This window comes from Loxodonta africana, chromosome X, assembly GCF_030014295.1.
Source record: "Loxodonta africana isolate mLoxAfr1 chromosome X, mLoxAfr1.hap2, whole genome shotgun sequence".
Classification (NCBI taxonomy): Eukaryota; Metazoa; Chordata; class Mammalia; order Proboscidea; family Elephantidae; genus Loxodonta; species Loxodonta africana.
Genome location: NC_087369.1, coordinates 127,341,180 through 127,353,143, shown reverse-complemented (window position 1 = coordinate 127,353,143; position 11,964 = coordinate 127,341,180). Strand labels below are relative to the sequence as shown.

Here is an 11,964-nt window from a genome sequence, read left to right as displayed (position 1 = left end):
TATACCTGATTCATTCTTGGTAAATTCTTAATGTTTTCTTCTTTTTTGAAAAGCTCCTCTTGCCATTGATTTAGATATGTTTGAATATCAACCTTTCCTTTGCCTAAATGAAGGGAATAAAACCATTTCATAATAAACAGCCCACTACATTTTCCAAAATCTCAAAAGAATAATTAGGACTGAGATAAATTTCACTGAGATATAAGTCCTTTTTTTTTTTTTTTTACCTAGTCAATAACCCAGATTTACCTTTTATTTCACCCATTGGCTCCTAGAATACTTTATCTTCACTTCAACTAAAACAGTACAGCACGGCTTGACAATGCAAATTTCATATAGACATTCTCATGCATAGTACTAAGTTAAAGCAGTTCGTATATTACGTTCTTAATATGCAGATACCACAGTGGTCTACAGTGACTCTTTTCCAAAAACTCAAAACATTACTTACTCACTCGTTCCTTAAAAGAATTAAATCAAGATGCTATAGGTGTCGATTTACTAATAATTTTTTAGGATCCCTTGGAAAACTGGGTAGAAATATTGAACAACCTGGGAAATTTATAATATTTAAATAGATCCTCAGCAATTAATTCTTTCTTTTCTACTATTTTTTTATTGTTGTAAAAATACATGTAATACAACATTTGCCAATTTAAAGTTTTTCACAGGTACAATTTAGTGACATCAACTACATTAATTTTGCTGTGCAACCATCCCCAATATGTTGCCAAATTTTCCATCACCACAAAAGAAACTCAATGCTTCCTAAACAGCAATTAAATATTTTTAACTAAACATTACTAAAAATATATATATATAATAGGCTTTGGGAGAGTGATTTGACAGCCTCTATCAAAATATTAAATATGCATACTCTTTGACCCAGCATTCCAACACTTCTATGCATCTATATTGTCCTAAAGACATATTTGAAAAGTATCCTAAAATGTATGTATAAAAATGTTTGCTGCAGTATCATTTGCAATAATAATAATTCCAACAACCTAAATGTACAATTATAGGGCTAGTTATTGCCATAAATTATTGCTGTTGTTGTTAGGTGCCGTCGAGTCAGTTCCAACCCATAGCAACCCTGTGTACAACAGAACGAACCACTGCCCAGTCCTGCACCATCCTCACAATTGTTGCTATGTTTGAGCCCGTTGTGGCAGCCACTGTGTCAATCCATGGCTGGGGTCAGGCACAACTTAGTCCTCAAAGTGATATCTTTGCTTTTTAACACTTTAAAGAGGTCTTTTGCAGCAGATTTGCCCAATGCAATGTGTCGTTTGGTTTTCTGACTGCTGTTTCCATGGGCGTGGATTGTGGATCCAAGTAAAAAACCTTCAACTACGGAGGATCCCCAGCCATCAACATCATCATGACTCAATGATCCAGGATCACCCGAGGCAGATGATCCTCCTTCTGAAGAATCATCAGAAGGTCAGTAGTTGCCTAACACTACATCACAATGCCTATGTCCTTCACCTCATCACATAGGCATTGTATGATCTCACATCACAAGAAGAACATTGTAATTAGAAGTTGCTGTCTCTTTCTTTTTAACTCATCAAAGTGTTGCTGCAGAGGTTGTAATCCTTCGACAACCACACAGGTGACTTTAATGCTGTGTTCCATCTGAGGACCGAATTCCATAAATTTGTCCTTTAATGTTTGTGCAATTTGAAACACTTCAGCAAATTTTAGTAATGTCCGCATTGCTGGTTCTGCTTCAGTTTCTTCTTCATCTTCGTCTTCCTTGGTCGATGACTCAACAAGTTCTTCCAATTCCTCATTTGTTAACACTTCTCGGTGGCCTTCAATATGTTCTTCCACTTCTTCATCAAGCAGGTTGGCAGATACTTCTCCACCGACTTTTCTTGCTACGTGAGTGATTCTGCTAACTTCTCTATTAGCAGAATCCTTTAAATCATTCATGACTTCATTCCCTAAGTTCTTCCAGCAGGCATTTACAGTTTCTGGCTTTAATTCATCCATTGCAGCTTTGATGAATGTTATTGCATCGGCAGGAGTGAAAGATTTCCAGCACTGCACTATGTCCAGATTAGGGCCCACATCAATTGCTGATCGAGTGCAATCAAATACCAGGCAGCTGTATGTGGCCTTGACAAACTGAATGATGCCCTGGTCAAGGGGCTGAAGTAATGAGGTTGTATTTGGAGGTAAAAATACAACCTTGACATTTTCATAACAAACAGATTAGGGATGGCCAGGTGCATTATCTGTTATCAACAGGGCTTTAAATTCCAACCCTTCCTCTTCCAAGTATTTTTTCACTTCTGGGATGAAGCACTGGTGGAACCATTCCATTCCACCCCCACTTTCTGATTACATTGCCAGAACACAGGCAGGTAATGTCTGTTTTTGAGAGCATGTGGGTTCTTCATTCTGGACACTACACCTGGCTTTGTCATATGCCCTGCAGCACTGCCATGTAGTACCAGAGTTAATCCGTTCTTCCATGTTTTATGCCTTGGCACCTCCTTTGCACTTTTATGAACATAGGTTCTATTGGGCATCTTCTTCCAGAACAGCCCAGTTTCACTGCAATTGAAGGCTTGCTTTGGATGGTATTCTTTCTCCTTAACCAACTTCTTCAACTCTGTTGGGAAGTGGCAGCAGCTTCTTCATTGGCAAATGCAGCATCTCCAGCAATTTTTCTATTTTTCAGTCCGAACCTATTTTTGAATCTGTGTAACCATCCCTTACTTGCAGTAAATGGCTTGGTGTCACTCATTTCAGGGGATCCCTTGCTGACGGCTTCATATAGACTCAACGCATTCTGGAGCAATGTGTTGCAGTCAATTGAAACGTTTTCTGTTCATGTCTTCCACCCACAAATTTAATGCCTTTTCCATCTTAATCAAGAACTTATCATGCACTGTGGTTGTAACTTTTGCAGTTTGAGGTGCAACAGCAAAACCAGCACAAATTTCCTCTTCCTTCTTCACAATTTCATGGATAGAAGATTCATTCTTACTGTAGATCTTAGCAACCTCAGCATACGATTTTTTTCCTTTCCTTATTATTGAGAACTTTCACTTTTCCACTTCATGCCAGCATCATTACTCTTGTGCTTTGGGGCTATTATTAAGTAAAATAAGGGTTACTTGAACACTAGTACTGTGCTGCCATGACAGTCGATCTGATAACCAAGACAGCTACTAAGTGACTAACAGGCATGTAGTGTATACAGCATAGATAACAGGATTCATGTCTCAGGTGGGACAGAGTGGAACGGCACGAAATTTCATTACGCTACTCAGAACAGCATCCAATTTAAAACTTATGAATTGTTTATTTCTGGATTTGCCATTTAATCTTTTCCGAATGAGGTTGACCGCGGGAAACTGAAAGTGGTGGAAAGCGAAACTGGGGGTAAGCGGGGGTACTACTGTATTTGCTCAGCATACAGACTGAATAAGCATGCTGAAAGGATATAACCCTGACGCACACCTTTCCTGACTTTAAAGCAATCAGTATCCCCTTGTTCTGTCCAAACAACTGCCTCTTGATCTATGTAAAGGTTCCTCATGAGCACAATTAACTGTTCTGGAATTCCCATTCTTCACAATGTTATCCATAGTTTGTTATGATCCACACAGTCGAATGCCTTTGCATAATCAATAAAACACAGGTAAACATCCTTCTGGTAGTCTCTGCTTTCAGCCAGGACCCCTCTGACAGCAGCAATGCTATCCCTGGTTCCACGTCCTCTTTTGAATCCGGCTTGAATTTCTGGCAGTTCCCTGTCGATATGCTGGTGCAGCCATTTTTGAATGATCTTCAGCAGAATTTTGCTTGCATGTGATATTAATGATATTGTTCTATAATTCCCATATTCAGTTGGGTCACCTTTCTTGGGAATAGGGATAAATATGGATCTCTTCCAGTCAGTTGGCCAGGAAGCTGTCTTCCAAATTTCTTGGCATAGATGGGTGTGAGCGCTTCCAGTACTGCATCTGTTTGTTGAAACATCTCAATTGATATTCTGTCAATTCCTGGAGTCTTGTTTTTCACCAATGCCTTCAGTACAGCTTAGACTTCTTCCTTTAGTACCATCGGTTCTTGATCTTATCTCTGATCGAGATAAATTATGGTACAACCAAAAAATGCAATACTGTGCATCCATTAAAAATAACATGATCCAAATGTACTGACATGAAAAAATGTCCATGATACATAGCAAAATGAATTGTAGAACAATATTTATGGAATGATTTTTTTTTTAAAGAGAGATGTTTATGTACCTTTGTGTATGCATAGAAACAGATCTGAAAAGGATATAAACCAAAGTGTTCTCAGCATTTACCTCAGGGTAGGGCTGGACAGGGGGCATGAGGGCTTCTGTACTGTTTGAACTCCTTTTACATGGATTATCTATTATTGTTGTAAGTAAAAATAACTATTTTTAAAATAATAAAATTAAATGAATATGGATCATTTACTATTATATTTTCTGTAACTTCTGGGACTTCAGTATCAAAGGAAGAAAAAATAAATTGTTAAACCAACACAAAGGAACTGAAAAAGCTCTCAGGACAAATCAATAGCCTTTAAAGGGATCCACTTTTTTCCCTGTGTAGTTAATCCTATTTATAAAAACAGTAACTTAATAAACTAAATTAAATGATATTCCTAGATCACAGTACCTTTTTCAGGGCTGTTTTTTACTGATTCCGCCTCCTTCTCATTTGCAGGTCTGGAAACTACAGGAAAAGAGGGCAATTGCATTTTGTAAGATATTTAACAAGTTTAAAACTAGACTCTACACAAAGACTTATTATAAGTGCACATTACTTTCTTGATTCAGAAACCAATTTTAGTTGATCTGACCTCCTGTCATTAGAATTCAAAGTACTCAAGAGCTTTCATATTAAAAAAGAATACTGAGGAAAAATCCATATTAAAAAAATCCTAGAAGGGAGTATATCAAATACTGTTTATTTCTGGGTGGTAGTTTCTGCTTTGTGATTTTCCTCACATTAAACTGTATTACTTTTACTATCAAGTAAAAAAAAAAAAAGAAAGAAAGAAAAGAAAAGCACACCGGAAGTCAGAAGGTTGTGCTACTAGTCCTGGTTCTGGCAATAACTCATTGTGAAACCTTATGCAAGTCACTTCCCCTCTCTGAACCTTAGTGCCCTTATATATGAAATTAAGAGACTTGACTTAGATGATTTGTAAGGTCTCTTCAAACTTAATGTTCAAATACTTTAACATACTAAAGTGGGGAGGGAATCCATTACCATCGAGTTGATCTCGACTCATAGCAACCCTATAGGACAGAGCAGAGCTACCACACAGGGTTTTCAAGGAGTGGCTGGTGGATTCAAACTGCCGAACTCTTTGGTTAGCAGCCAAACTCTTAACTACTGTACCACCAGGACTCCAGCTACATTAACATACAGTAACCAAAAATATATATTAATCAGACCTCATCCCTTCAAAAGACATTGCATATTTATGAAACTGAAGCAAAGAGCGCAAAAATATCATTTCCAAATTATGTCTTAGAGACAGATTCATCCCTGTCTTCTACATCTACAGTAATTTATAATAAGTATTCATTATTTGAATAACTATGATCCTCAATTGGCAAAGATTATATTCTCTTCATTGTATTTTAGCAAAGCATAAAAACGGCCTGATACATTTTAGAAATTTTGGAAACATAAGTAGAAACAGAATTCATTTTCCTTTTAATTCTCCCATAAACAGGAGATTCTACGAATCAAAACCAAAAAAAGCAGTTTGGATAATCAGTCAAATATTTGTGGAATATCGCCAAGAACTTAACACTGTGCTAAGTATTATGACAATACAAAAGAAGTATAATTAACCCAAATTTTACTAGTTACAGCTGGGTCAAGAAAATCTAAGTCAGGGAGATCTCTTTGAGATCAATCATCAATATAGATAAACTTTTAAAAAAGAAATTTACCATGTAGCTGACTGAAATGAAGTAATTCTTCCTTGGAAAGTTCATCTCCTTTTGAAGGGTCCTGAGATTTCACGTCAGTATAAGCTGAAAACAGATAACTCAAACCACATTTACTAATAATGAGAGACAAAGACGGAGTCCATAATGGGTCAGGCAAACAGGGGACAGGGAGTTAAACAAAGGATCCCTGTATAAGAAGACCATATGTGAAGAAATGTGGAAGTGGTGCTATTTTACTAGCAAACAATAAAAAGTTCTTGGTCATTCTGAGTTCTATTATTTCTCCGAATTGCTTTTTAATAGCTTTGTGAGAGCCATTACAAGTTGAAATAAGAAAACCTGGCATTTGGAAATCTCTGAAAATGTGACCTTAGTCATTTAAAAAACCTCTTCAGTAACAAAATGAGGGACTGTACTATCATTCTAGATTATTTTTGGAGACAACAAACATTAACTGTTAAATCATACTACTATGTTTAGATATACAAATAATAAGGAAAACATGAAGATGGGTGTTTTGTTTTACTTCCTACCTACGCTTTAACAAGTACATAACATTTTTCCAATTTTTGATCCCTCTACTGAAAATGTATTTGATGACAATATTAGACATTCTAACAGCCAAACTGACAATGTAAACTCCTTTTAGATTTAAATTAAGTGGTTTGTCTTTTGTTTTTAATGCTGTGTTGGTGATTTGAGTATATGAAAAATTAAAGATGGCTGTTTGCTTTTTGGTCTAGTGAAGAATGTTTCTTGGATGTCCTGGGAAGACTCCAAAAGGGAACCCAGGTGTAGCTTTCGAAGAACTATGAGGTGTCAATTGTTTTTGTGAATTATCCTATCTAAGCTAAAAGGTACTTTTACAATGTGCCTACAATGTAAAGCCTAAGACTGTTTTCCCAAAGCACATAACAGGCTTGGGAAAAGCAGTCTCTTAAGGTCAGTGCGAAACACTAAACTGTAACAGTGTGGTAACTTTGAGGCCGTTTGGTAGAACCGAAGGAAAGCCGAGTTTTGGAGTCAGACCTCAGTTTGAATTCCAGCTATACAACTTATTGGCTATGTGATCTTCCGCAAGTTATTTAATCTTTCCCACCCTCACTTTCCTTATCATCAAAATTAGAAGCATGATACCACCTTTCACGGACATTGTGAAGATCAAATGAAAGACTGTATGCAAAGTAAATTATTTGAGAAACAACGTGCTCAATAAAAGGTAGTTTTTATTTTGCTATCTTTTCCAATTTTTAATATCCCAGCTATCTGGTCCCACATTTCTGAATGATTTTTTTAGTTTTTTTCAAGTTTAGAAGTTTGTCTAAAGTTAAATTCTACTCACTAATAACAAAAACAAACAAACAAAAAAACAATGTTATACCAATATTCAAATGATACGTAGTTCATGTGTACAAACTATTATTAAATAGATTGACCACTAACAGGAAGGAAACTTGTAAATCCATTTGTTAACGCTGAATCTCTTCTATAGAATTCACTATATCAGTAAAAGTAGTGGTAGTATGATCTATGGGCCACAATGAATCAATGGCCATATATCATACTGAAAATCATGTTATTTGTTGAAATGGAATTATATCTGTAATTATATTTTGTTAAAATGGAATAAATTCCTTATGTACATCATTAAACAAAACCAAACCCATTGCTGTCGAGTCGATTCCAACTCATAGCGACCCTATAGGACAGAATAGAACTGTCCTCATAGGGTTTTCAAGGCTATAAATCTTTACAGAAGCAGACTGCCACATCTTTCTCTCATGGAGCAGCTGGTAGCTATGAACCAATAGCCTTTCGGTTAGCAGCAAAGCTCTTAACCACCAGGACACGGAGCTCCTTCCTGTACATCATTAAAGACTGTTAAAATCTTACCTGGAGGGATATGCAGCTTAAAAAGCAGTTTAAGCTTCTCAGTAAAACTTCCGTTGTACATTATGTCTGTTCAATAAAATTCAATTACAAATAATCACGTATCCAGAGAACATTCAATTAAGTCCAGCAACACAGATTAATTAAGATACAGATATTAGCCAAGAATCAGGAATCAGAAACCTTCAGTTACTTTAATAGTTAAAGAACCACCCAACCAGTGAGATCCTCTCCCTTAAAGGTGTAAGCAAAATATCCTTTAACAGAGGGATAAAATGCTCCCGTGCTGATCTCTTCTCCCCCAACCTCGAACTTCGTTTTTCTTTGGAATGAGGCCTTATGCCTCATTTGAGGAAATAATTGCTATTCCATGGGCAATCCCTGATTTAAAAAAAAAAAAGCATCCTGGGGCTATCTGGAAAAACAGAGAAATAAACAATACGATTGGTGCTACTAGTTTGTTTGATATTCCCCTACCGCTTTTCTAGGTTGGATTTTTACTGAGGTGGAAAGTCTTTCTGTAGCATCCATGCACCTGAGTGTGGGGAAGCCAGGTCATTCTCTTCCTTTATTGAAACACCCACATCTAACAGCTTGCTTTTCTGTGACAGTTGGGGCAAAATTAGATCAATATACTTAGAATTGGCAACAAACACAGAAAAGGTCCAGTTATTGCTAAAGTTGGAGACAATGTAACCCAGGGTGATATAATCTGACTAAATTGGTAAAAATAACCAGTATTAAATATTTATAAAAAAAAATTATTTTTTGCTTTAAAAAAAGAAATGATTGGACATCACCTTACCTATTACAGATGAGAATTCTTTGAAGTTTATAAGGCAGTCAGAGTTTTCATCCAACAATCTGAACGTCCATAAAGCTAGTGAGTCTCTGTTTGCAGAATGAGCCCAGGGACTCAAGAAGTGATACAAGACTCTGAACTGCTGGCAGTCAATCTGATACTGTTCCAAGTATGGCAGGCTGGGGTCATGGTACTTCAATACTGGACAATTCAAACACCAATAACAAGAAAGAAACAGCTCTTTCTATAAAAAAAAAAAGTTATTACATCACAAAAAGTAATTTTGGAAGAGCTTTTTCTTTTAAACATGTCTGTGAAATTAAAGATAAAATATTTAAGAGTAGTTGTAATAAAATTCTGCTAAAAGTACATTATTTTTCATTTAAAGAAGAATAACAATACCTTAAAGATGACATAAAGTTCATCCAATTCATGAAGGCTCAATTTCACATCTTGTGATACAACACGCAACTTTAAAAAAAAGATTAAAAGCAATTCAGAATTTTGAACTTAACAATTCAATATAGAAATTATCTTTCAATTTAGAGATTCCTCTCTGCTACAATAAATTTTATTTTTCTTTGAACTTTTTATAGAAATAACAAAGGTAAACGTGCCTATTTTACCATTAAAAAAGTTGTATATAGACTATAGTTCAGTTCTACTCTGATACGTACTTTGACCTTAATGCTACATGCCCCCAAATCACCAAAGGACAGCCACTTAATGTCAATAAATGGTATTCAAGTCTCATTTCATATGCTTTGCTCTAACCACATAAGCAATTTCCAAGTCATCATGTGGGGTTGTCAATTAAACATTTCAAACACATTGGGAGATGTACATCCCTCTCTGTGCCAAAAATTATAATTCAAGAACCTTAGAAAATATGCAATTTTATACTGCTCCATGGAGAATAAGCACTAGTGGTACAATCATTATAATATTTAAGAAATCTAAAAGCAAGGGTAAAAATGATAAAAAGTAGAATTAATGAAACAGGAAAAACTTTTTAAAAAAAAACCCAGTAGACTTAATAAAACCAAGAGCTGGTTATTTGAAAAAATAAATAAAATAGTTTAATCTTCGGCAAGTGTGATAAAAGAAATCACAAATAAACATCATTGAGAAGGAAAGGGGTAATATAAACACAGATACAGAGATCACTAAAAGTGCCCAGCACATAAAGGTACCATTACATAGTCATTGAATGAATTCCATAAGCTTTATACCAATACATCTGAAAGTCTGGATGAACTGGATAATTCTCTAGGAAAATACAAACGGGCAAAATTAACTCAGCAACAGTAAGAAAATTTGAATAAACAGACCTGAAAAACAATCAAAGATCTACCTCCCACCAAAAAGGCAGCAGACCCAGATGGTTTTATAGGCTCATTTTCTAAAACTGTCGAGTAACAGATAATTCTTATGTGATATAAACTATTCCAGAGCATAGAAAAATACAGATTATTCTAAAATTCATCCTATGATGTGAGCACAACACTGATATGAAAATCAAAGTTATTAGCACAAAAAAAGAAAACTGTAAACCAATGTGTCACCTAATATAGGTGCAAAGAACCTAGCTAACCTAACAGTAAAATGATCAGCGAAGAATATTAAAAGAATAATACATCATGAACAAATAGGATTTATTTTAAGGATGCAAAGGAATGCTAGTATTAGGAATTCTTTAATATAATTCACTGCACTAGTAAAGTAGAAAAACACAGTCTCAAGAACATGTGCACAAGTCATTTGAGCAAAGTTAACACTCAATCTTGATTAAAAAAAAGTCAAAAACCTCTTAGTCTAGAAACAAAAGAAAACCTCCTTCATTAAAAAAAAAAAAGGCATTCTTTAGAAACCAACAGCAAACACCATATGTAACAATAAAATACTAGAGGCATTTCTTTTAAATTCAGGAATAAGACAAGGAAGCCTACTTCCACTGCTATTATTTAAACTTCCCTGAAGGTTTTACACAAGCAATAAGACAAGATAAAGAAAGAAAGCATAAATATTGTTGCTATTGTTGTTAGGTGCTGTGAGTTGGTTCCAACTCACAGTGACCCTATGTACAACAGAACAAAATATTGCCCGGTTCTGTGCCATCCTCACAATCGTTGTTACGCTTGAGCCCACTGTTACAGCCACTGTGTCAAGCCATCTCATTGAGGTTCTTCCTCTTTTCCACTGACCCCCTACTTTACCAAGCACGATGTCCTTCTCCAGGGACTGGTCCCTCCAGATAACATGTTCAAAGTATATGAGATGAAGTCTAGTCATCTTCACTTCTAAGGAGCATTCTAGCTGTACTTCTTCCAAGACAGATGTGTTCGTTCTTCTGGCATATTCATGGTATATTCAATATTCTTTGCCAACACCATAATTCAAAGGCATCAGTTCTTCAGTCTTCCTAATTCACTGTCCAGCTTTTGCATGCACATGAGGTGATTAAAAATACCATGGCTTTAGTGAGGTGCACCTTAGTCCTTCAAGTGACATCTTTGCTTTTGAACACTTTAAAGAGGTTGTTTGCAGCAGATTTGCCCAATGCAATACGTCATTTGCTTTCCTGACTGCTGCTTCCATGGGTGTTGATTGTGGATCCAAGTAAAATGAAATCCTTGACAACTTCAATCTTTCCTCTGTTTATCATGATGTTGCTTATTGGTCCAGTTGTGAGGATTTTTGTTTTCTTTATGTTGAGGTGCAATCCATAGTGATGGCTGTGGTCTTTGATCTTCATCAGTAAGTGCTTCAAGCCCTCTTCACTTTCAGCAAGCAAGGTTGTGTCATCTGCATAAGGCAGGTTGTTAACGAGTCTTCCTCCAATCCTGATGCCCCGTTCTTCTTCATATAGTTCAGCTTCTCAGATTATTTGCTCAGCATACAGATTGAATAAGTATGGTGAAAGGATGCAACTCTGACACATACCTTTCCTGATTTTAAACCATGCAGCATCCCCTTGTTCTGTTTGAATAACTGCCTCTTGATCTTTGTACAGGTTCCTCATGAGCACAATTTAGTGCTCTTAAATTCCCATTCTACACAATGTTATCCATAATTTGTTATGATCCACACAGTTGAATACATTTGCATAGTCAATAAAATATAGGTAAACATCTTTCCGGTATTCTCTGCTTTCAGCTAAGATCCATCTGACATCAGTAATGATATCCCTCGTTCCACATCCTCTTCTGAATCCAGCTTGAATTTCTGGCAGTTTCCTCTCGATGTACTGCTGTCCATATGCCTACAAGGAAGACCAGTTAATACGACTATTATTCAAATTTAT

At 36.0% G+C, this 11,964-nt stretch overlaps 1 protein-coding gene across 5 annotated transcripts in view; it reads right to left on the bottom strand.

The window, feature by feature from the left end:
* The window catches only part of TBC1D8B (TBC1 domain family member 8B), a 117,385-nt gene that overhangs the window by 16,408 nt on the left and 89,013 nt on the right, over positions 1-11,964 (bottom strand). For 2 of the 5 annotated variants that reach the window (XM_064278654.1, XM_003414817.4), the window contains 6 exons: positions 9,063-9,131; positions 8,664-8,904; positions 7,862-7,927; positions 5,969-6,052; positions 4,677-4,733; positions 6-103 (listed from right to left, as the gene is read on the bottom strand). In XM_064278654.1, coding sequence (XP_064134724.1) covers positions 6-103; positions 4,677-4,733; positions 5,969-6,052; positions 7,862-7,927; positions 8,664-8,904; positions 9,063-9,131 — 615 coding nt within the window. Of the gene's footprint in view, positions 1-5; positions 104-4,676; positions 4,734-5,968; positions 6,053-7,861; positions 7,928-8,663; positions 8,905-9,062; positions 9,132-9,202; positions 11,923-11,964 lie in introns of those variants that run through there. The other 3 variants (XM_010594702.3, XM_064278655.1, XM_064278657.1) reach the window with 3 other exon arrangements.